The sequence below is a fragment of the Lissotriton helveticus genome, chromosome 12 (genome assembly GCF_964261635.1).
Source record: "Lissotriton helveticus chromosome 12, aLisHel1.1, whole genome shotgun sequence".
In the NCBI taxonomy this organism is placed as follows: domain Eukaryota; kingdom Metazoa; phylum Chordata; class Amphibia; order Caudata; family Salamandridae; genus Lissotriton; species Lissotriton helveticus.
The window spans coordinates 559,033,950-559,060,361 of NC_136073.1; the positions used below are offsets into that span (position 1 = coordinate 559,033,950).

The 26,412-nt window shown below is 45.9% G+C and overlaps 1 protein-coding gene across 1 annotated transcript in view; it reads right to left on the bottom strand.

Annotated features, from left to right (window-relative positions):
• Positions 1–26,412, bottom strand: part of PRMT7 (protein arginine methyltransferase 7) — a 645,306-nt gene that overhangs the window by 351,919 nt on the left and 266,975 nt on the right. The window contains exon 11 of the mRNA XM_078670716.1: positions 7,534–7,617. Within this exon, the coding sequence (XP_078526842.1) occupies positions 7,534–7,617 (84 nt within the window). The remainder of the gene's footprint in view (positions 1–7,533; positions 7,618–26,412) is intronic.

The following is a 26,412-nucleotide window of genomic DNA, read 5'->3' on the forward strand; positions in this document are numbered from 1 at the left end:
AGTGGTCCATGGAATAGTAAGTCATGGGGTGCTGGCTGTGGTCAGGATAATGTGATGAAAGGCGAGTAGTCAATCCTTTTGGAGCAAATCAAACTATGCAGGCAGAAAGAGGGTAAAAATTTAGTTCTAGAATCAAACCACCCAGATAGAAGAGATAATGCATTTAGAATGAATAGAGCATTATTTAGCAATGATATGCATTGTCTAATGAGTACTGTTGGCTTAAAGCAGTTGCTGCATATACTGTGCTCTACTGGAAGCGGGGCTATCCAAACTGAAAAAAATACAAACTGAGCCAATGAAGCAACCACACCCCACAAACACAAATTAGACAGTAAATTGACTCGCCTCAGTACATTACCATATAATGAGTCAAAGAAACCAGACGTGCAGTATCAAACAAACCTGATGACCAGGGAGCCAAAACGACTGTTCTCTGGAACTGTTGCTGTTTCAAAGCTCCTTTCCCACACATGTGATATATGAGTGTGCAGGGAGGATGTTAGCTAGCAAAGAAGTTCTTGAGGGGGAAGTGTGGCTGGCAGGGTGGATGGTAGCATGGGGAAGATCTGTGACTGGAAGAGGCAGTTTTAGTAGGTGGACGCGTTTAACTGTGTTGGCAGTGGTGTCTGAGCACATCTGTCGCTAGCAGTGAAGGCTTCCGTGAGGACAAGGGAGTGTTTATACTTCCCTTTGGGCTGGAGGTGCCTGAGAAGATTGAGTTAGTGGTTCAAAGCAGGGTCTGAGAGACAGTGGCTCAAAAAGAACCGTGTCATGGATGTATTTAATTGAAATATAGAAATGCCTGCTGAAGTGAGCCTGTGGTACGCTTAGGAACCATGAAGACCTTGCAGCCCAACGATTTTCAGGGAGGATTGGCAGGAGACATTTCAGGACTGCAAGTGTGATAAGCCTACACCACCCTAAACAAGCTTGTGCCGTCCAATACTTTGTTAAAGCACATTTAACCAGTTTATCGCCAAAGAGAGACCTGCTGTTTTTCACTTTAAGTTTGGTCAGTGTTCCATTAGCTAAGGCTAGCCGCTCTGTTTCTGGAATAGAGTGAACCATCATTTCTACACCTTATGGTTCCTGAAACATGACAGTTAAAGGATGTAACTAAACCCAAGACAAAATCCCGGTATCACAGTTGCAAATGGAAACTGTGGGTTTGTGTGGGTGCCAAGGCCAACTTTTGACCTTGACCAGCCATTCACATTCCTCTAACCTTTGGTCCCCCAAGGGATCTGCCTTGGAAATTAATTCCATTCCTAATAACAGGGTCCCACTAATTAAACACTGACAATTGAGATCAGTTGAAATTGTAACTGGTCTCCCATTTGAAATGTATCCAATTCCACCTCAACAGTGAATCGTGGAGTCCTGGTAGTAACCCTTTTCTAGCACTTTGGGAAACCCAGTTCCCTTTGGGGGGGGGGGAGGATTCTTAGGACCAACTTTTTTGGGCAATTTAGGTAGGTTCAGGGTGTGAAGATTTCATTATAAAAATAACTTTACTCTGATAATCCACTGCTGAAAAGGATTCAAACCGAGATATGGAAATTGGTCCAACATCTACTTGATAGAGTTTGCAGCTTATACAGATTTCTGACATCAGCAGCCTTTCAGCACTTTAAAATCCTCTTCAAAAAAGCCTCTAGCTGTTTAACCGTGACAAGGTTGACTGGTCATCACCTGCACATTAGTGTTCCTCTTTACAGCAAGGTCAGACAGGACAGATGTTTCCAGCTGGACTGGAGATCAGACACAGGCATGTAAAGGCAGTAATTACAGACATCATGGGAAAGAGGACATCAAGTCAGCCAATAGAAGAGGAAAGAGCTGGAAGAGAAATGTTTCAAAAGAAAGGTGGAAGATTGCAGGTGGCAGATTGGGAAGCCATAACATACGCAACCTGGACCACCCCGTAGTTACCAGTAGAGTTGATCCTAAAGCCCACAAAGAAGGTTGACTCTAGAGGAGAGAGACAGGCAGGATAACAATATCCACTGTGTTCCAGAGCTCAGCAGTCAAGTAGAGCTGGGTATTGTACCCTCTGCACCACACTGCAATCTTGAGGCCAAGAGTAGTGGAAGTTGTAGGGGAGTAAGGAGGTTCACTAGTCACAATGGTGATAAGGCACCATGGGTTCAACACCATGTTTGTGTTCATTATCACTCTGAAACCTGGGGTGAGATCAGGGTTTTCCTTTTCATAGGGAGATCCTGGCTGGTTTAATATTATAAAAAATAGACCTCAAACAGTGTAGTGCTAGAGACGCAGATATGCTACACCACTTCTATCACTCCTCCTAACAGACATATATTCTATTTTCTGAGGGAACATCAAGACTCTGCCAACAGATGCTATTCCACAGTGGCCACTCAAGAGCCCAAAAACATCAAAACAAAGATTCCTCACTGACTTGTTCAAACCCCATATCGAGCCAAACTGGGACTAATAGCAATAAAAAAGTATTACTCTTCAGAGTATGGTTACTGTATTTCTTGGCATTCTGTAACAGATGGTGTCACGTGTGGGATACTGTAAATACACCAGATCAAAATGCATAAAGTGAATCAACAACTAGGTGAAGAGAAATTACATCAACAGTTCTGGAGCAACAGGATGAACTTGACCAGACATACAGGGCTGTGTTTCATAAAGCTCTCATGGTACAAACTGAAAGGTTTTTGTGGGATACAAGATGCGCAATATTTAGGTTGACTCATGACATTGCCAGCTCAAGAGTACATCCAAATGTTCCCTCCTCCATGCTTCAAAGGTATCTGCTAGGCAGGCCTGGCCATTTTTCACAATCTCTGAAAGAGTAACACGCAAAGAAGCCTTGCAGAGAGGAGGATGGAGTCAATATGTGCCCCTGTTATTATCATGTAACTACAGGCTATTATCAGGCCCCCAACCCTATGTAGGCACACATGCCCATCCAAGGGTACAGTAGATAATATTAGAAAGGTTGGAATTTGACTCCAAGATAGACCGTAATATATTCTGAATGCAGAACTGTACTTGTCCCCTTTCTATGTACCTTCTATATTAACAGGCTTGATAAGTATCTTGCCAGTTTATGTCTGGATGTATCGAGAGCGTGCTTGAGTCATATCCCAGCCTGTCTGCATGCAGATGATGCTGTGCTGCTAGCTCAGACCTCGCCTGGCCTCCGGAGGCTTTTTGCCAGCTTTTGTCTCTTCTTGGAGGATCTAGACCTCACTATTAACCAGTCGAACACATGTATTGGTTCTATGTCTCAAGAAACATAAAATGTGACCTTTCTTTGTTAACTGCTGCAAAATCACAACTGTTCCTACTGTTCCATTTTTGGGGTTTTTGTTTATGATAAGGGCAATTGGAACTCTATATTTAGTAACAGGGCGGCTGTTTTTGAAAACTCTATCGAGGCCCAAGTCAAATTTGCCTCAAAATTGGGAAGGAGACCCCCAAAAGAACTGGTTGCAGTATATAAGGTGAAATGTGTACCCATTGCTATCTATGGGGCAGGGGTATTGGGTCTGAGGGAAGTAGATGCCATACAGAAGGTAGAAGATGGTTGTTTGAAAAGGTTGTTATCCATCCCTCAGAGGACCGCTAACTGTTCAGAGCGGAGTATAGATTACATCACTGATTATATTAAGCTACGGCCCAAAGGAAAGTGGCACCTTTCAACGACTTAGTATTTTGAGGTTGCTTAAGTACAGGCAATGCCTTGAAAATACACTGATTAGCATACATTAAGGAACACAGCCTTAAGTTGAATATGCCCAAGTTATATAGTGAACCTGAGTCTCTCTTGCCTCTGTATGCAAAGACACAGTTACATTAAAATTATTTGCCATGTGCCGGTAAGAGAGGGAGCATACAGAGACTCTGAAAAGTACAGTTTCAACTCATATGCTTATTCGGACATCTCTAGACATTGAGTAGTATCTTACTTGGGTCAGAAACAGACAGCATATGTCTCTGTTGATGCACCTCAGATTGAACATATTGCATCCTTTAGTTGTTTTTACAGTAGCTCCATCTTATATTAGGCAATTGCTGGTATGTCCATGTAACTCCCATTCCCAGAAAACAATGATTCACTTTTGATTCTTTTGTGCCCATAAGGAGAAGATACCTGAAACCCAAGCTAAAGAGTGCTAACTTTCGCTAATGCAGACAGATGCTGCTATACATTCAATTGTTGCCATCAGCACATGTGTGCTGGGCACTTCTGAAGTTTATGCAAACTGGGAAAAGAATGAGGAAGGATTTGTGATCTAGAATAACTTGCCTTTGAATTATATGGTTTACATCTGATGCTGCTATGGTTAGGTAGACCATTTTATTTATATCTATGACTTAGTATGGTTTTTAGTATATGTCAGAATGTCTTGTTTTTATGCTGGACATTTTTAATGTGTTATATATATATTTATGTATTTGTCTCTCTTTTGGTTAAAACTTTATGTATTTTTTTTCTGATTCAATGCAGACCTGAATACCAGGAGAGAGCACATGATCACTATATTACTGGTCACAAGAATGAACCATTAAGTGGTTACAACATCATCATTAAATAACATTTTGCTTTATGTATTTTTAGAACAGTTTAGTGAAGCTTTACCTCTCACTTTGCAGAGATGGATAAAACAACATCCCCACTTTAACATTACAGAAGGCATAGACAGGTCATGTGCTGACCCTTGATTTTATACCTACATTTATGTCGCAACCTGCACCACCTTTTCAGGCTCAGATAAAAGTTATTTTCCGACCCTCCCTGGAAACTAGTCTGCCTTAACAAAGAAAGCCAGGTTCCGTTTTTTGGTGGGACATTGATACATGATCACTGTTGCCTCAGGACCCAATGATATTAATGTAACAAATGGGACAACAGTGAGTGCCAATGTCTTCAGCACAATGCCCCAGAAACAAAGACCTCAACTATGCGTCAGGGGCCAATTGTTATATTGGGGAAGAAGGACTCCTGGTTTATAGCGCCCATATCCGACAATCATTGAGGCCTTAATGTCCTGATTGATCTGGGTAGTGGGCACATGGTGATTAAAGGAAATATGGTCTCCGTTACAATTTTATGACCAAGGACATGGATAGTAAGCATTCATGGAGACTTCACACATTACACCACATCCAATATCCCTATTCAAACAAAAGAGAAAACAGTTCATGTCCGGGTGGGGAAATTCCCACACTACCTGAATAAGAAGTTACTTACCTTTGGTACTGCTCTTTCTGATGGGTACTCTAGCGAACGGCATATTTCTCCCCTAACAATACTCCCTAGGTGTCAGACGTTCAGGAAACTTTCTCAGCAATGCTCCTGCACACCCCTGGGTGGTGCTGTGTAGCTCTTCTCTGCCCCGGAAGTTCCGAGTGGAGTTTAGTTGTTATACACTTAAAACCCTCAATTCAAGGGGTTCGCAAAGTATTTAGTCCATAAGCAAAGTGTTGGAAAGAAACACATTATTGTCCTACTTGTTATTTATAGCAGGTTTCCCAAACTGTGGGAAGTGAGCCGAGATTTGGTGGTTTGTGAAAGTCCAAATAACAAATAAAGATGCCTTTAAATTATGTATTTATCTTGTCACATTTACTGCACTTCAAAGACAGAGGTCAAATGTCAAACTATATCTTATGACAAATTACTGCTTATTCTTTTAACATGGGAATTATTGTTTACAAATACTCACATTGCAGTCAGAGAAAGAAAAGTAAAATGAATTATGTGACAATCTTGCTGAGTACACTGAGCGTGAAAGGAAAGGCTGTAGAATGTCTTTTTTGTAGCACAACAAAAAGTAAATAACTGTAACTGAACTGTACACATTCAGAAGTTAGGAAAGCAAAATCTCAGTAATTTTTTTTGTAATTTTGAATTGTGATAGAAACAAAGAGTTTAGTAGGATCAGAACAAATCAAGGCACTTTACTTAGGGGTTAACAAATGATAAATATTAACTGAAACCTGATATCATTTGTGTTCAATATAGCTTTATCAGTAAAACCGTATGTCTGTCCAAATTTAGTAGACATTTCAATGGGAAATGTACTGCCTGTAAATGACAATGCACTACCAAACGATGCTTCAGTTACATTAAAGAATGGTCTGCCTCATGTCTATTAACACCAAGTGGGTCACCAAAGTTTGTTGTTCTAAAAATTGGGCTGTGGTTCTAACATGTTTGAGAAGCACTGATTTAAATAGTTTCCATTTTTTTCTAAATCTACACGGTCGCGTAGTTTCGCCATTCAAACTGACAATATTTCTTCACAAGTGCTAATAGTCACTGAAAATGGATATGCCTATTTCTTGTGAGTTTACTTTAAAACTGTTTCCCGCACCATTCTGAAACTGGCTATGTGTCCGCTTAAATCACCACAACCATAGGGAGTTTTCAAGCAGGATCTTGGTCTGCAGTCAGGTCTTATACCAGTTCTAGACGACCTGAGACTGGATGCGGACCATGGAAGTATTAGTGCACTGGGTCTACTAGATTTGTTGGTGGCGTCTGATATGATAAATTAATATATATTATATTGTGTATAAAAACACCACTGAAAATGATAGCAGCGAAGTGCTACCAGTGAAATCAAACAAAGGGAGGAGCAAGCCCAGCCAACATTGAGTCAGCCTCAAGAAATGGTCAATTACTCAGGCTTTCTCTAGCTGTCGCAGAAAAGTCAAAATAATGTGATGCTGTGCCACAGTTCCTCATAGCCTCTGACCTCGTGTAGCCTCAATCTTGTCTATTCTTCACATAGTCAATGGATACAAAGGTTCTTTATCTTTTGAACAAAACATTCCTGGATCTTGTCACCTTCCTGGCTTGGGTAATATCAAAATAAGCATGTGACTACAGTGGATCCTAAGTTGGAAAATTCACTCTGACCTTTACCTTGCTGGTTCTTTTCTAGTAATGATAGTTAATGTTGAAGACTGGACAATATTAAAGAGACGACCACCAGGTATGTTTATGTGTATACCATGAGAATGTTAACACTCTACCCACCTGGCCTCTCAGAACCTTACTTAGGAAAAGAATTTAGGTCCCAGGGTGAAAACATCTTGCTACAACGTCGTGGGTAGGGTTAGTGACATCCCACTGCACCCACTCCCTCAGACACTGTTAAAAGCAAAGGGGTGAACAGATGAATGCTGCTGGAGTGGAGATGCTCCTACAACTATAAGGGAAGTGGCTTTCTGGAGTTGGGAGGGCAGCAACTTCACAGTTGGATTTGCCTGTCCACAGATCCAAAATTTGCTTTAAAGGTTCTGGTGGAGGTAAAATGAAACGCAAAACCTGAAATTAACCTGTAAAAAAACTACCAGTCTGCTGTTCGTGACTGTTAATCACTGTTAACTTACATAGTTGATTAATATTAACATGTTGAAACAGTATCACCCAGTCCTCAAGTATGAACACCTATGATTGTTATGAAACTCATGTTTCTGTTCAAAACATACAAGAGATCAATACAGAAATGGAAGGCTGGACGAGAAGGATAGCAGTACCTGCTCTGCCCCCAGGCAGTGAGCCAGCACAGGAAGCAAGCTGCCATCACTTAGACACAGACACACGCTGTCCGCTTTCAGCACCTGCGAAAACGAAAAAGAAAAGTTTTTACACCTGTCCCCAGATTGAGATGCTTCATAATGCACATTTTCAGAAGGAAATTTTAAGCATGCATAATGGAAGTGTTTTCTCAAAAGGAGAAATATGCAAAAATAATAAAGAGCCTATTGAATTCCGTCAAGCTACCCTCATCTGTTTTGCAAACACAAGTGCCACACACTCAACGCTTACAAGGTATGGAAAATATGTGAGAAACCTGGAAGACTTATTTCCTCTCCCAGCACTTTCCAAACCGGCCATCGCTCAAAAACTGATAAATGATTATTTTATGGTGCGCCCCAGAGTTTTATCGACACACTAAATCCCTTTATGTTTTAATCTTGATTGAATGGTTTTATTCTCAGAAGGGATATTGTGCAAGAATGCCTCTTATGAGTAATGATTTTATCTTAAATGTGGTGTCTAGTACGACTATTGTTCTTAAGGCTGTATCGAAGAAGCTATTACTGCAAGGGTTTTAAGTAACTGTGCAAAGAAATAATAATTGTTTATTTTTTTTCTCACTAGTGCCAGTCTGATAACATCCGTCTGCCCTTTTCTGTGGATTACTACAGACATTGCTGCATCAGTTGCATGATATTGTTATGATAAAATAAATGTGCATGCAGGTGTAATTTTAGCAGCAGCTACACTCAAAAAAGATTGAACTGGCATGCCCTATTTGTTTTCTTGTTGTGTAAGGATTGTTTCCTGGGCCAGGAAGGGGGAAAGGTGAGGAAGCCATGTCTGCCTGCTCTTGGTCAGGCTTGCCACTAAAGAATGTATTTATGTAAAACCTGTTCTTTGACTGAAGCAAGTAATGGTAGCTACCTCCTGATAGCACCATAAGCTGGAGCTACTTTTCTAAATAGCCTAATGGGCTTCTTTTTAAGGGGGTGCATGTGCTGCCGAAAAACACAGGGGGGCTTGCATGAAGTGTGGGACCTGGGCCCAACAAATTCCTCTGCAAGATCTTATTCTTACTCAATCAGTTGGCATTAAAGTAGTATTTACTTGAGCCTCTTGTGCTCTGTGTATTCCAGAGTTAGTCATAAGCTATGTAACTGCCAGCAGAATGACCTCTGGTGTTAGATACACTTAAACTAGCAGAAGCTGAACAAGATCTAACTACTTTGAAAAACAAAGGTTTTACATCTACAAAATTAATTTAGCTGCACGAATGAGCAATGATAAGCAGTTCAGGAGTCTGATCTTTAGGACTAAAAAGGCCCTGGTATTTTCTTGGCTTTGTGGTAAAATGTATACATTGCTTTTGTTGGTAAAAAGACTAAGCACAGAATGCATTCAATCTGAAACATTTAGAACTTGTAGTCAATGGAGTGGATGGGGGAGGTGACATGTTTATTTTGCTACTGAAATTCAAATTAGTGGAATAGCTATTGATTGAATACACAAAACAAGCAATATGTATCAGAAAAGAAATTGCATGTTATTACTTCAATGAGGAAAAAATGTCAGAAAATCATAGGAGTTGCACATAAACATAAAACACCTCTAAGGGAGTTGTACCTCACTTACAAGAGCTCTTCCTCCTAATTAGCTCAATCTTTCCTGAAAACTGGATTACTGGGTTCTGGTTTAGACTGTTAACAGCATGGTAAATAACAATGCTGGTGTACCTAGTAGTTGTGGGTCCTTACTGTCAAAGCCCAAAGTGGGAGAAAAGAAAACAATACTAAGTTGTTACAGGGGTCATGACATGCATTTGCAGCATGGAGGGGAATAGGAACATGGGACACTAGCATCACAATTGCCATCTTATCTATTTGTTCAGGCCCCAAGGCATAGCGTCTCTGCATAGAGTCTCTAACCCAAGTCGAAAATCCTCATCTCACATTGAATACATATCATCGAGTTATGGTTCAATAATCCCCTCATGTATGGCTCGCGTCACTACCCTCGAGAGTGACGTCCCTCCGGCGCACTCAAAAGTGTGTGTTCATAGGATTCATTCAAGAAAACAGTTTCCTTCAAGTTTTATTGCTATGCGATTTATTTTCTGTTGTATATTCATCTGTACATTATTTCTTCATAATGTTACGAAAACATGTATTTCATTTCGCCCAATGCATTTCGGGCATTTGCCCTTCTTCAGGGGACTTATTCCTACAAAATAATCAGTTATAACGCACATTTAATTCTGGTGTAAAAAAAATTTTTTAAGCGTTCAAACAACTATATCATCATGTCAGATACAAACACGCGGTGGACGTAAGTGGGGCAGGTAGGTGGATTTATATTAAAGACTAAAAAGAAAAAGCGGATGAAAGATGGTGATAGTGCCATACGATACAGTGGTAGTGATGGTCTTTTGGTTGGTTGGTGAACGAGACTGTTTTGGGTGGTGAAACTTAAAGAACGTGATCATGCTTTTATTTGGTAACAGAAGGTGCTGATGGAGGAACTGGTAATGCGGAATGTGCCCAACATGCAGGATGGTGCTCTAGGTATCGACGCATGAGGGAGCCGTGTTACGGTGTTGCATAATAGCGTGTCGTGTTATACGATCGGCTAACCTGTAATTAATGCGTCACTCTTCGTAACGTTTCATGTGTCGGTCCGGTCGACTCTCTAAAAGAAGAAGGTGAACCGTGTGTCAGTACTGTACTGACTGTACAAGTTAAACTCTAGTGAACTGTAAAAAAGTATCATGGCTGTGCTTACCGAAAGTTCGTGTGGGGTGAGCCGGATCGAAGTACTTTCTCGTGCTGCGTTATGCAGGCTGTGTTCCGAAATGATGTATTCGGTGCAATAATAGGGTAAACGAGGTCATGTGACACCTCACGCAGGTAAACTCTCTCTGAAAGGTGGTTACTAGGTGGTTCCTGTGTGCGGACGGTGGCAGTTTTTTTTACCAAGAAAAATAAACTTTATGTGAAGTAGTGCAATCTGGGTGACACTGGCGCGTAAAACGAGAAGTGTGTAAGGGAGTGCGTCCAGATACAAGTGTACCGTATGCTCGAATAGAAGGTGTGTCGGGGGACAATGTACCACGTGAACTATGCTATTCATAAATTATAAACGTGATGTGCAGATCAAAGAAGGCCAAAAGTAAGGGCAGAACAATCATCATAGGAGATTAAATCAAAACATTAATGATAAATATAACAAATAAAAAAAATTACAAAAAAGTTAATCTGTGTGTACAGTTCATAGGTAACAAGTGAATTCCAAACGTTCATTCAGCCCCTTGGGCTGTATCGAGGACAAACGGTGTATCCAATTTAGTTCTCGTCTCAGTAGGTGTTGCGCATTGTCTCTGCCAGGTAAAATGGGTACCATTTTTAAAATGCAGTATCTTAGTTGGCTGGGATTGTGGTTACGTTCTTGAAAGTGGGTTGCCACTATGGATTTGATTGATTTTAAGCGAATGTTACTCTTATGTTCCACTAGCCGTGCCTTTATTTTTCTGATCGTTTTGCCAACGTAAATTAAGCCGCACGGGCATTTTAACATGTAAACTAAATTCGTACTGTCACATGTTCCATTGACATTAAGTTTGACTTTAGTTCCGTGTAGTGGATGGTTGATTTCGTTGCCTCGTATGATGGAATTACAATTTCCACAATTGTGACAAGGTAGTGTTCCTTTAAATTCTTTTGTGGGAATGTTTGTTTTCCGATTGAGTAGTTCTTTAATGTTTTTTGTTCGTGTGGCATGGGGGTGTGGCCGAACACGGCAAGATGGCAGACGCAATCTAGTGCTGCTCCATGCCTCAACCCATTAACCTGCTGCCAGCAACCCGCATCCTAGAGATGGACTACCCCCATTGCAGCCTCAGTGGAGTGCGCAGAGCCCGAGGACCACAGGGGCTGCTTTGGGTGTCTGGAGGGCTGCTCTGGTCTGCCGCCCTACTCTGGACGGAAGGGCCCACGTGAAGGATCGGGCACAGGAACCGGCCTGGTGGGCCTAGAAGTGGGCCTGGGCGAAACTCCCCTAACGTACAGGGGCTGTAGCTGTAAGGGCATTATCCTGTGGCCGCTGCTGGCCCCATCCTACTTAGGAGGTAATCGCATGGGCCGTCGTCCCATCCCAGAGAAGATTGTGGGGTACTGTGGGGCCTAATGTTGGGCTGCTGAGCAGGCAGCCACGAATGGGGCCTGTGACTGGAGCAGTGTGGCCTGAAAGCCTGGAACCTGGGTGGCAGAGGTGAATGCAGGTGAGTGGTGGCTATGGGGGGACTGGGCGCCACCTATATCGCATCCCGGTTGGGGAGGCTGCCCACCCATTTTCCTCTTCTTTGGGCAAGGGAGAGGCATGGTCACCTTCAGGACACAGACTTTGCTGCAGGGGTGGGGCCTGATCAGCAGCCCCCCGCAACGAGGCGTTATTGCATAGGGGGCGCTGAGAGCGGGAGGCCGGCGGCACCTCCTTGGTGGAGAGCCTCGCTGGGCCTCAGCCATCTTCGCTGCCTGGAGGGGAGGCCCAGATCGCGTGTGCCACACGTCCTTGGCCCATCTTAAGAGGTGATTATTTACAACAAGGGGTGGTGAGGGACAGAGTCTCTGAATTAAGCAGAATACTCTCACCCAGTCAAGAGATCAGGGCTAGATCCAACACCGTTTTTTAGCTCACTGCACCATCCCAGTTTCAGAACCTGGCTGTATGCAAATTAGTCTGTTCCTGTCCCAGTGCATGATGGGAACAGGGCAAACCAAACTACAAAAGCCAATTCTTACACTGGGAAGGAAACAAGCTTCCGGGGACCGGTTTCTGGCATTACAGCCGTCTTCGGCCCGGCTTGCTTGAATCCTGATGGTGCAATGAGCAAGGGACTCATGTCTGAGTATACCCTTCCACGCTTAGGGTGGACAAAATTATTTACAACAAGGGGTGGTGAGGGACAGAGTCTCTGAATTAAGCAGAATACTCTCACCCAGTCAAGAGATCAGGGCTAGATCCAACACTGTTTTTTAGCTCACTGCACCATCCCAGTTTCAGAACCTGGCTGTATGCAAATTAGTCTGTTCCTGTCCCACTGCATCATGGGAACAGGGCAAACCAAACTACAAAAGCCAATTTTTACACTGGGAAGGAAACAAGCTTCCGGGGACCGGTTTCTGGCATTACAGCCGTCTTCGGCCCGGCTTGCTTGAATCCTGATGGTGCAATGAGCAAGGGACTCATGTCTGAGTATACCCTTCCACGCTTAGGGTGGACAAAATTATTTACAACAAGGGGTGGTGAGGGACAGAGTCTCTGAATTAAGCAGAATACTCTCACCCAGTCAAGAGATCAGGGCTAGATCCAACACCGTTTTTTAGCTCACTGCACCATCCCAGTTTCAGAACCTGGCTGTATGCAAATTAGTCTGTTCCTGTCCCAGTGCATGATGGGAACAGGGCAAACCAAACTACAAAAGCCAATTCTTACACTGGGAAGGAAACAAGCTTCCGGGGACCGGTTTCTGGCATTACAGCCGTCTTCGGCCCGGCTTGCTTGAATCCTGATGGTGCAATGAGCAAGGGACTCATGTCTGAGTATACCCTTCCACGCTTAGGGTGGACACAATTATTTACAACAAGGGGTGGTGAGGGACAGAGTCTCTGAATTAAGCAGAATACTCTCACCCAGTCAAGAGATCAGGGCTAGATCCAACACCGTTTTTTAGCTCACTGCACCATCCCAGTTTCAGAACCTGGCTGTATGCAAATTAGTCTGTTCCTGTCCCAGTGCATGATGGGAACAGGGCAAACCAAACTACAAAAGCCAATTCTTACACTGGGAAGGAAACAAGCTTCCGGGGACCGGTTTCTGGCATTACAGCCGTCTTCGGCCCGGCTTGCTTGAATCCTGATGGTGCAATGAGCAAGGGACTCATGTCTGAGTATACCCTTCCACGTTTAGGGTGGACAAAATTATTTACAACAAGGGGTGGTGAGGGACAGAGTCTCTGAATTAAGCAGAATACTCTCACCCAGTCAAGAGATCAGGGCTAGATCCAACACCGTTTTTTAGCTCACTGCACCATCCCAGTTTCAGAACCGGGCTGTATGCAAATTAGTCTGTTCCTTTTGTAGTCTGGTCTGCCCTGTTCCCATGATGCACTGGGCCAGGGACAGACTAATTTGCATACAGCCAGGTTCTGAAACTGGGATGGTGCAATGAGCTAAAAAACGGTGTTGGATCTAGCCCTGATCTCTTGACTGGGTGAGAGTACTCTGCTTAATTCAGAGACTCTGTCCATCACCACCCCTTGTTGTAAATAATTTTGTCCACCCTAAGCGTGGAAGGGTATACTCAGATGTGAGTCCCTTGCTCATTGCACCATCAGGATTCAAGCAAGCCGGGCCGAAGACGGCTGAAATGCCAGAAACCGGTCCCCGGAAGCTTGTTTCCTTCCCAGTGTAAGAATTGGCTTTTGTAGTCTGGTCTGCCCTGTTCCCATGATGCACTGGGCCAGGGACAGACTAATTTGCATACAGCCAGGTTCTGAAACTGGGATGGTGCAATGAGCTAAAAAACGGTGTTGGATCTAGCCCTGATCTCTTGACTGGGTGAGAGTACTCTGCTTAATTCAGAGACTCTGTCCATCACCACCCCTTGTTGTAAATAATTTTCTCCACCCTAAGCGTGGAAGGGTATACTCAGATGTGAGTCCCTTGCTCATTGCACCATCAGGATTCAAGCAAGCCGGGCCGAAGACGGCTGAAATGCCAAAAACCGGTCCCCGGAAGCTTGTTTCCTTCCCAGTGTAAGAATTGGCTTTTGTAGTCTGGTCTGCCCTGTTCCCATGATGCACTGGGCCAGGGACAGACTAATTTGCATACAGCCAGGTTCTGAAACTGGGATGGTGCAATGAGCTAAAAAACGGTGTTGGATCTAGCCCTGATCTCTTGACTGGGTGAGAGTACTCTGCTTAATTCAGAGACTCTGTCCATCACCACCCCTTGTTGTAAATAATTTTGTCCACCCTAAGCGTGGAAGGGTATACTCAGATGTGAGTCCCTTGCTCATTGCACCATCAGGATTCAAGCAAGCCGGGCCGAAGACGGCTGAAATGCCAGAAACCGGTCCCCGGAAGCTTGTTTCCTTCCCAGTGTAAGAATTGGCTTTTGTAGTCTGGTCTGCCCTGTTCCCATGATGCACTGGGCCAGGGACAGACTAATTTGCATACAGCCAGGTTCTGAAACTGGGATGGTGCAATGAGCTAAAAAACGGTGTTGGATCTAGCCCTGATCTCTTGACTGGGTGAGAGTACTCTGCTTAATTCAGAGACTCTGTCCATCACCACCCCTTGTTGTAAATAATTTTGTCCACCCTAAGCGTGGAAGGGTATACTCAGATGTGAGTCCCTTGCTCATTGCACCATCAGGATTCAAGCAAGCCGGGCCGAAGACGGCTGAAATGCCAGAAACCGGTCCCCGGAAGCTTGTTTCCTTCCCAGTGTAAGAATTGGCTTTTGTAGTCTGGTCTGCCCTGTTCCCATGATGCACTGGGCCAGGGACAGACTAATTTGCATACAGCCAGGTTCTGAAACTGGGATGGTGCAATGAGCTAAAAAACGGTGTTGGATCTAGCCCTGATCTCTTGACTGGGTGAGAGTACTCTGCTTAATTCAGAGACTCTGTCCATCACCACCCCTTGTTGTAAATAATTTTGTCCACCCTAAGCGTGGAAGGGTATACTCAGATGTGAGTCCCTTGCTCATTGCACCATCAGGATTCAAGCAAGCCGGGCCGAAGACGGCTGAAATGCCAGAAACCGGTCCCCGGAAGCTTGTTTCCTTCCCAGTGTAAGAATTGGCTTTTGTAGTCTGGTCTGCCCTGTTCCCATGATGCACTGGGCCAGGGACAGACTAATTTGCATACAGCCAGGTTCTGAAACTGGGATGGTGCAATGAGCTAAAAAACGGTGTTGGATCTAGCCCGGATCTCTTGACTGGGTGAGAGTACTCTGCTTAATTCAGAGACTCTGTCCATCACCACCCCTTGTTGTAAATCATCTTAAGAGGTGAGGCAGGTCCAGTAGTGGAGCTTCCCCTCCCCCCTGGATATTCTGCATCACCATGAGGGTCGGACTGATTTGCATATAGCCATGTCTGAACTGGGGTGGCAGAGTGGGCTAAAGAACGGTGATGGATTAAACATAGATCTCTTGACTGGGTGTGAGTGTTTGATTGATTCAGATGCTCCGTCCATCACCACCCCCTTTTGTACCGCTTTTGGCCGCCATAAGTGTGGCAGGGTATGCTCAGACGTGAGTCCCTTGCTCACTTTGCCACTGGATTCAAGCAAGCCGGGCTGAAGACGGCTGGAATGCCAGAAACCGGTCCTCTGAAGCTTGTTTCCGGTCCAGGGAAGACATGGCTTGGCAGTTCGGGCTGGACTGTTCCCATGAGGCACAGGGTCAGACTGATTTGCATATAGCCATGTCTGAACAGGGGTGGCAGAGTGGGCTAAAGTACGGTGATGGATTAAACCCAGATCTTTTGACTGGGTGTGAGTGTTTGATTGATTCAGATGCTCCATCCATCACCACCCCCTTTTGTATCACCATGAGGGTCCAGCATTATTGTTGATAACACTGTCCCTGCTCTACCCGATGTAAGTGGTGTGCCTCGAGAGAGGCTCTGCATGGTTCTGGACTGTTCATGCCCCTCTCATCACCAGCCACCCACATATTGAGGAGGTGAGGTGGGTCCTTTATTCTTGGTGACAGCTGGCATGTGGATTTTCCCATGCATGTAGTACTATACTTTGACTTCAGGACAAGGGTCAGTTTACCACCTACCCTGTACCGGCTAACCTCTGGATGGCAATTTGCAGGAGTGTATTGCATTGAGGTGACAACCCCCCCCTCATGTAACCTGCGCCATGCCTTTGCCTTGGAGCAGACCTTGGTGGCCTGCAGAGGCCCTTGAGCGCGAGGCAATTTCATTGCCCCTCTTTCCCTTCCCTGCTCTTGTTTGCCTGGGTGCATCTCCTGGGGCACCTGACTTGCAACCCTAAACTATGGGGAAGCATGGGGGCCAACAGCCCCATTTACGGGGTTGGTAGCGAGCAGAGTGCACAGGACAATGGTGACCCACCATCTCAAATGATAAATTTGACAAAATCATGGAAGCCATCGCGGAAACCTGTCAGGACCTGCACATCAGGGTTGACGCCGTGGCCATTGAGTTGGGCCTACAATGCAATGATCACAGGAGGCTATCGGGGTCAGTCACACAGGTGTAGAGCACACTCCACGAGCTGCGACCTGCGCTTATGGACCTTGAGACTCAGCTTCATACAATAATAACCAATGTGCAGAATTTGGAGGACAGGACGGAGCACTCCGAGGGATGCTCCTGTTGCAATAACCTCCAGGTAGTTGGTTTTCCTGAAGGGGCAGAGGACCAGGATTCAGTCTCCTTTTTCGAGCACTGACTTGCTCAGATCATCGCCCTACTGGCCCTTTCTGCCCACTACCAGGTGGAGCGAACACACAGGGTTCTGGCGAGGAGGCCGCCTTCGGGATCACCACCTAGAATGGTGGTCATTCACCTCCTGAACTTTCGCAACAAAGGGACTATCCTAAAGGACCCCGTACTGCAGAACCCATACATTATGACAATGCACACATTTTCCTCTTCCCAGATTACATGCACCTCGTGCAGTGTTGGGGGGGCTCCTTCCTGGGCGTTCAGAAGCGTCGGAGGCAGGTTGGCTTCACCTACTCTATATTGTACCTGGCAAAACTCAAGGTACTGGCCAACAAGACTAGTTATTTGAGCCTGCTGACGCCTGGGACTGGGTAGAGCAGCGGCGCTATATATCATCTACTCCGGCAACCCAGTTACGAGCATCTCACACAAAGGGATAGCTGCATGGGAGAAGAAGGCAGAACCAAGCCGAGCGGATGCCAAGCACGGATAAGGCTCCCTCCCCAACACAGGCAAGGGATCAGCAGTAATGTACGCTGGAGGCTGTGTCCAATCTGGCGGCGGAGCGTTTCTCCCCTCTTCTTCCACAATTCCTTGAAGAGTCACAGTCTGACGATAAATGTGAAGACTTCTTCGACAGCACCTTATCGATGGTCCTACCAATTGTTATCCCACAAACTGCTGATTTGTTGGCTTAGTTTCTCACTGTGGTTGTGACACATATATGTTAAAACAGTTGAGGCCTTCCTTTACTTTCACTGTTGTCACCCCTCCTGCAGGCTGCTTACCCCCTCACACTAAAGCTGGCACACACCTCAATTGTCCATTTCTGTTACAACACTGGGTCGAACAGGCCTAGAGGGGCAACTTCGCCTAGTGTTCTTCACCACTGCTCTCCCCTACTGAGAGTTTGGGTACTAATTTGCGCTACTGGTCGCCCCCCTCATTAGATAATTTTCCTCTTCTTTCGCGATGGAGACCCTGATGAGGCCCCGCTACTAGAGTTCCCACACTATGGATTAGTTTGTTTACCGTTTGAGTATTTGCAGTTTTGCGTTTGCCCTGGAAGGGGAGTTGGAGTTTATACTAACCTTGTGTTTGTGGTTTCTCATTTTGCAGGTCATGCATCACATGCCTATCGACACTGGGCTGAGCTTCCACCCTACACCTTTAATACACCATGACTAGGTTACAGGTACTTACTTGGAATGTTCAGAGAATGGGGATAGCGAGTAAACAACACCTAACTCACCAATACATGAGGCGGCACCACACTCGCTTTGCGTTTCATAGAAAACGCATCTGGCGTGAGGTAAATATGGTCGATTACACAGACGATGGCGAGGGCAATGTGATTGTACCACGTACTCTGGGTTTGTCCGAAGGGTGTTGATCTGGAACCATCCCGCTGTTCCCTTTAAATGCCTACCAACAGAACTTGACCCCGAGCAATGATACGTTTTTGTGGTGGGTCAACTTGATGGCCGGCCGCTTCTGACAGCATATATGCGGCCAATGTAGCCCAGCAGGCCTTCCTGGCCCACCTTTCGATTCTACTCACGAAATGGGCACACATTCAGTTTTTCATTGGTAGGGACTTCAACAATGTTCTTGCCCTGTCCTTAATCGTTCGCACCCCCAATGCCGGCCTCCCCTGTGGCTGCGACTCCGGCAGTGGCTCGCCCATTGCTCTCTACTGGAGAGCTGGAGCAGTTGTGCCCTGACATGAAGACCCACTTCTAATTCTCCCCATCCCATGATCTACATATGTGATTAGATTGAATTCTTTTCCACCCAGCGGTTCATGCGGGGTTAGTGACCGGAGAATACTTGTGGCAGTTTCAACCCACTTTATCGGAGCACAGTGTGTTTCAGGAGACTACCCAAGAGGGGATGATCAAATATATGTCAGAAAATTGAGGCAAAGCAACTTCCAGGCCCATAGGATGGGAGGCACTGAAGGTAGTGCTCCGGGGGCACTCCATTAATATGGTGGTGGGGGTGCGGGACGATTTGCACAGGGAAATAATGGCCCTGGAGCAGTCCTTGGGTGCATTGGATTGGGTTCTCATGGAGCCCTTGCGAGTCGCAACGCACTTGCAAATGCTCAACTGGTAGCCCAAATAAGATGCTTCGATTTTCGGCCTATCGGGCTAAGATACACGCTGAGGGAGACAAGTCAGGCCACTTTTGGGGCTGGCTTCTCCGCAGTGCATGCTCAATCATGCCTATCACTATGATTTGCCAACTCCTGACACACACTGTCAAAAGGCAATCGCAAATACACGCCACTTTCACAACCTACTATAGGGCGCTTTATGGCCCGCGGGCCACGGACCGGACGGATAGTATTTAGGTCTTCTTAGAGAATTTTGAGCTACCCACTATTGACCAATTGGTCGAAGAAGAACTGCAGCTACCCCTCACAGAGCAGGAGCTTAGGGGGGCCATAGGGTTCGGCTACATGTAAAACTCCCAGCCTGGAGAGTTTTCCGGTCGAGTTTTTTAAGGCATACAAAGGTGTCCTAGTTCCTAAATTACTGGAACTATATCAGGGTGCCTTGGAGGAAGGGAGATTACTCCCCACGCTCAGCGAGTCCCTTATAGTTTTTCTGCCAAAACCGGACAACGACACATTAGAGGTGACATCCTACCGTCCCTTATCGATGTTGTGCACGGACTATAAAATTCTCGCTAAAGTCATCGCTGGCTGCCTCTTGGAACATATGCCTCGGATGGTACACACTGACTAAAACAGCTTCATTCCTAATCGTTCAACTACCCTTAAAGTTTGCAGACTCCATAGAATATTACAACTGGCCCGGTCCCACTGGCCATATGCTGCTTGACTAGTGATATATCTGGAGAGGCGTTTGATACTGTTGACTGGACCTACATGTTTGCCGTGCTTTCCCGATTTGCCAACACAATCCCAGTGCGTTTGTTGCGCCTTATTCACTTGCTCTATTAGGCCCCCCCTCCCACCGCTCGAGTCCGATAGGCCAACTCATCTAGACCCCGACTGAGATCAGGAGGGGCACACATCAGGGCTGCCCACTGTTGCCGCTCTTTTTTGCAAAAAACACAGTTGATGGACAGAATGTAGAACAATGTCATACATTCACCCCAGTACAAGGATCTGGGCCTAAATCCATCGTTTTTTTGCACTCCACACCACCCTGGGTTAGACACTGGCTATATGCAAATCAGCTCTGACCCTGTGCCTCATGGGAACAGTCCAGTCCGAACTACCAAGCCATGTCTTTCCCAGACCGGAATCAAGCATCCAAGGACCGGTTTCTAGCTATCAGCCTTCATCAGCCTGGATAGCTTGACTCCAGTGGTGTGGAGAGCCTGGGACTCACGTCTGAGCATACCCAGCCCACTCGGGGTGAAAATTGCAAAAAACACAGTTGATGGACAGAATGTAGAACAATGTCATACATTCACCCCAGTACAAGGATCTGGGCCTAAATCCATCGTTTTTTTGCACTCCACACCACCCTGGGTTAGACACTGGCTATATGCAAATCAGCTCTGACCCTGTGCCTCATGGGAACAGTCCAGTCCGAACTACCAAGCCATGTCTTTCCCAGACCGGAATCAAGCATCCAAGGACCGGTTTCTGGCTATCAGCCTTCATCAGCCTGGATAGCTTGACTCCAGTGGTGTGGAGAGCCTGGGACTCACGTCTGAGCATACCCAGCCCACTCGGGGTGAAAATTGCAAAAAACACAGTTGATGGACAGAATGTAGAACAATGTCATACATTCACCCCAGTACAAGGATCTGGGCCGAAATCCATCTTTTTTTGCACTAGCAGTGGAGCCATTGGCTCAGCGACTGCGGCATTATGGGGAGGACTGGGGGAGGAATTACATGCTGTCTCCCTCTATGCGGGAGTTGTCCTCATTAATATCCGTGACATTGGACAGGCACTTGGGAGGATCGAGGCAGTCCTGACAGAATTTCGGGAGACATCGCACATTCTGATATCTTAGTGTCCGGATGTACCACAAGCCTCGAGATTTAATCTATGGTAACCTCACAAGGGCAATTGCCTGCCACAGACCGCAATTGGCGTTCTAGAGAACACTTCACCTAATGGTGCAGGGCTGGGTCTCATTATCAAAAATGGTGATGCTCCAAGTCTCCTTTATTATTTTCATAACCTGCTGGTTCACATCCAGAGAACCACATTCCGACCTTACATTGTTTGCTGGAGACCTTTATTTAGAACAAAGGACGTCAGCGTATTGCGTGTTGCTCTCTGGATGCTTCAACTCCCCCTTCACAGGGGAGGCCTCAGGGCTCCTAATTTTGTGCACTCTTATTGGCAGAGCTGCAGTGGCCGTCTCGATGGCTGGCGGGCGGGCATCGGACGGAAATAGGCCTCGCCATGCCAGACCGTGCACCCGTCTGGTCCACGAGTTCTTCCTACCAACTAGAAAACTCTTTTCACAATCCACTAAACTCCTGATCATTGCATACACCAGCTACTTTAGAAGCCTCCAGCTCACCACAATCCTGATGCTGTATTCTCCAGCGATACGCATTAGTTCCATATGCCACTTGTGGGACCTCCTCGGATGGGAGGAAATAGCGCTATGAGAGGCTCGGGGGTGGATACCTTGGACGCGTTGTTTCAGAACTCTGCCCTTGTGAACAGCTTAGTGCCGACCATAACCTACCGTGAGCCATTTCCTAGCCTACAAGGCTACAGTGTAATTGGCAGATCAGGAATACAGAGCCTGACACACACCTCCTAGTCCATGCGGTTCACATAATGGGGAACGGACAGCGATTAATTATGTGCTTCAAGCGTGCTGTGGCTCACACACCGCAAAAAAGGCTACTCCCTCTTTGACAGCTTTTGGAGCATGACATAGGACGTTCACGGACACAGAGTGAATGGGACAAGGTCCTTCTTTATCCGTGTAAGGTCTCTGGCAATGTGAAGTTCAAGTATAGACAGTATACAGTATATGCAGTGTAACATACTCCACAGAGCGTATCTTACACCTGCACATTTGCACAGAATGTACGGTAGCACATCCAGCAGTCCCAGATGTGACTCCCAAAACGCAGACATGGTGCACATCTTCTGGACCTGCCCGGAAGCACAACTATTGTGGGGGAGGGTCGCGGATGCCCGGACAATTGTCACGGGGAGGGCTGCCTTGTGCAGTATGGAAGAGCGCCTATTGGGGCTATTTAGGTAGAAAAAAACAGGAACCCTACGAATCGCTTTTTGGACTTAGCCCTGCTCATGACACGTACGGATACTGCCATGAAGTGAAAGAACGCTCACCTTGCTGGGCTGCCTTATTGGTTTGCTGTCTCGTTAAAGTGGGGCAGGGATTAGTTAGATGCCCTCCGTAGAGAGGAGGCTAGAGGCTTACGCAGGACGCCTATTGCGCTGGATTGGGACGCACTGCTGCATGTGTTGCAGGTACTCTTTGAAGAACTAGGGGATCGCGTGTTGGAGGCTAAGACCACTTTTTATTCTGTATGCAATCCTGTCATGAGCTTTCATCTCCATAATTGTATTACTGTTCTATGGCCTGCCTTTCAGAGTATTGCTTTTTGTACAATGCTGAGACTCCCTTTCCTCATGGTGTGGGGATTGCAATGCTCTATTCACCTAACCGCTCAGAGAAGCTATAACGGACGTCCCTTACTGAATCACTTGCCTGTCATTTATGCAGAGTTTTGGTCTGTGTGTCTGTTCTAACCAGCTAATTGTCTTTGGATTTATTAGAAGGTGTTGATAAGATACGAATTGAACCAAAGTCCCCTGACATGATTATTTATTATTTATAAGTTTTATATAGCGCTAGCTAGACCCGAAGTTATCAGAGCGCTTTACATATAATGCAGGGTCGTTCCATAGAAGTACATACAAGTATACGGATCAAAATAGAGGTACATAGTTGTACAGTCAAGATAGTTACAGGACATTGTAAAAGAACACGTTAATGGCGTGAATGACAAAGAGGAAGCTTAAACAATCAAATGCCCACTTTAAAGAGTCTAAAAGGATTGGGAGCATAGCTTAGTTTGTTTGAGTATTAAAGTATTAGTTGAGCAGAAGGTATTTAAGGTCCTGTTTAAGGCATGGAAAGGATGGGTTACAGCGGAGATCTCGAGGGAGCGCGTTCTAGATCCTAGGAGCATTTCCAGAGAATGAGCAAGTTTGTGAGGATTTATTTTTCAGTTTGGAAGGAAAAGGAGAAGAAGTGAGTTGGTGTTTCTGAGAGCCCTGGCTCTTCCTGCTTTCGAAAGTTTGGAACCTAGGTAGTTTGGGTTATGAGAGTGAAGGGCTCTGTGGGTGATGGAAGCAGTCTTCTAAATACATCTTCCTTCGATGGGATGCCAATTGAGGTTCTTGAGGGCCAGTAAAATGTGCTCAAATAATTTAACACCTGTTAGTAGCTGGGTAGCCATGTTGAGAACTGTTGTAAGGTGGGTTTTCGGAGTTCCTGTGAGGATGGCGTTGCCATAATCCAGTTTTGAGAGGACAAGAGATTGCACTATCGTCTTAAAATCATCAGGCGCAATAAAAAGTTTGATTTTCTTGATATTTTTAATAGTGTACAGCGCTCCTTTGGCTGAGTTGTTGCTGTCGCCTTTCATTGACATATGACACTCATTGTCATTTCTCTTGCTCATGATGTGCGACACCTTCGAGAACTTATACATTGCTGTAGATTTCATTATGAAATTGTAATAACTGCAATGTGTTCTGTACCACCAGAAAATCAATACAAATGGGTTAACACAAAAAATGGAGGATGTGGCATGCACCCAGGTGGCTACCTTAGAGGTTGCCCACACCTGCTTGCCCCTGCCTTTCCCGTGTTCTGGCTGCCAGCCTGCAGCTGCTGTCGCTAAGACAGGAATCTGACGCCGTGCCAGGAGCACATTTTAACTAACTGTACCTCAGAGAAGTTAGACCAGCATCTGGTAGATTCAGAGCTTTCTAGCCCTAGAGAGCTGGACAAGAAGGCTGATGAGAGGCTAAGGATAAGAGTACACAAGAAAACCCAGGGGGCAACCTCAGGAAAGGTGAATTAGGCCCGCCAAAGGAGAAATGAGGGAGATGGTAAGCCTGCCACAGAGACTCGCTCAAGACCCCATAAACCTAAAAAGGAGGAGATCCAAACCCATCCAATTCAGGCAAGCAGAGTAAGTGGGTCCCGGGGCTAAAGAATTCTCTTGGATATTAGACTTTTCTTTCACTGCCAAGAGGCAGGGCACGACAGTGGGGAAACAGCCTGCCCCAAAGGAAGGTCAGCACTGAGCTAGCCAGTGTAGCCTTTGGGGAGGACACCTTATTTGAGGAGGTCCTCCTAGCTTTTAACTGGGAGAAGGGTGCAGATGGTTAGCTGGTGATCCTGGAGGGTGGTAGTAAGCACTTCCACCCAATTCCAGTGAATTGGATCCCCACCACTGCCCTGAGAGAGACAGGTGGCAGTCATACAATAGTGGTTGACAGGTTAATGTCCCCAGATCAGAAAATACCAAGAGCTGCAGAGAAAGTAAGGGTACTCCCAGGGATGGTCACAAGCCGACATTTAGCCTTTGTGCCCCTAGAAAGGGGGGATACATTTAGCTGGCATAGGGTGATAGGCCTGACCTTACCCTAGATTGTATCCTAGGCAATGACCTCCCAGAGATGGGTCTGAACCCAGAAGGGGCGATCTAATAAGGCGCTCCCCCCCTCCAACCCAAGGATCCTGGAGTGGCCCTCCTTAAGTTTAGGAGACTTAGGCCCCCGCAAAAAATAAAAAGAGTAAGCAAAGTAAAGCCACTCAACTAGAGACCCAGTAATCCAAGGGCATTCTACCCCAATAAGGGAGAACTGAAAAGTTGGCATTGGTTAGGCCTTTCCTGATCCCCAAGAACTCTTAAAAAGTCAGGCAACTATACAGAATAAGAGTGTCATCCCAGAACTGGCAGAAAGAGGAGTGGTAGAAGGGTGCCTACTACAGGAGGTGGAAGCCCCCACTCTGAACAGGTAGGGAGAAAACAGGCCCTTTTTGCAGATGTCCCCTCACTTCTTGCCCCCATTTGGACTACTAGATGCTGGTCTTCGACTCTGACAGTGCACTGAAGCGTACTAACCAGGCTTCAGTGCCAGTGCTCTCTTCCTAAAACTTCTATATGTGAATTAGTAAACCCAATTGGCAATGTATTTAAACCTCTTATAACTTTCTAGTACATTATACCAGTGGTACCCAGGGCATGGGTTTTAAAGAGGTCACCAGGGCCTGAAGCACTGTTTGTGACCAAAGTAAATTGATGACAGCAGGCTTGCCATTGCAGACTGCAGGAGCAGTAAAAAACTGCTGTAACTCGACTTTGCCCTCACCATGTGTGGCAAAGTCAATGCACTATTTTTAATATATGCCAGCCACCCCTAAGGAAGGCCTTATGAGCTCAGGAGGCATGGTGCATTATATTAAAGGTATGGACATATAAGTGCTACCTTTTATGTTCCTATAGTGGCCTTTACCATTAAAGGCTACAGTAAGTGATAGGTTGTCCATAGCATAACATGGGCTGGCACCCTGGCAAACTCGAGTTCACCAGTTCCATTATGATCCTGCCGAAATATGTCATGTTTGGTATCAAACAATGGGTCTCCTTACCCATGACACTGTCACACGGCACCTACCGCAGCAGGGACTGAAATTGACTGGTGGTCCGCACCCTCTACTACTATGCCTTTTATTTCTCCACAGGAGGAGAGGAATTCCTATTCCTTCTCAGCACCAGAGGCAGACGCTGTAACTCCAGAGGTCGGGCCCTTTAAGAAAATCCCGAGCCAAGAACAGACTGCCCTCTGGTATGACTCAGGCGTCTCTTGGCCAACAAGAAAGAAGGACAGCCCTTCAAGGGTGTGTGACGTTTCCAGAAGGACCGATCGCGAGCCGCCATACAACGCCGACAGGAGAAGCGTGGAAGCCGCTTTGGAGAGAGGAGTCCAGAAAGGAACGAATGAACCAAAGCAGCCGAAGGGCTAACGTTCCCGCACAACATCCAGCCACGCTTCAGGAGAAGCGTGGCTAACCAAGGTACAGAGCAGGATTGCGGGGTTGGTCGGAACACTGGAAAAGCCGGATACGTAGAATGGTGTACTCTCTGCACTCTATCTCCCCTCTACGCTAACCCGTTCCCCGAGCACGAGCACTTTATTATTAGGATAGAAGGAGCACGCGTTAAACCCTCACTCCCTACCCCCCAATAGGGTGCACATACAGGACGCTGATTGTCGTTCCTCTTCTTTCTTTTGTTTCCTTCATGCCAGGGAGACCGTTGGACCAAAACCCGACCTATCCTGTCAACAACGCCCACAAAGAAGCCCCAGTGAACCGGACCAATCAGG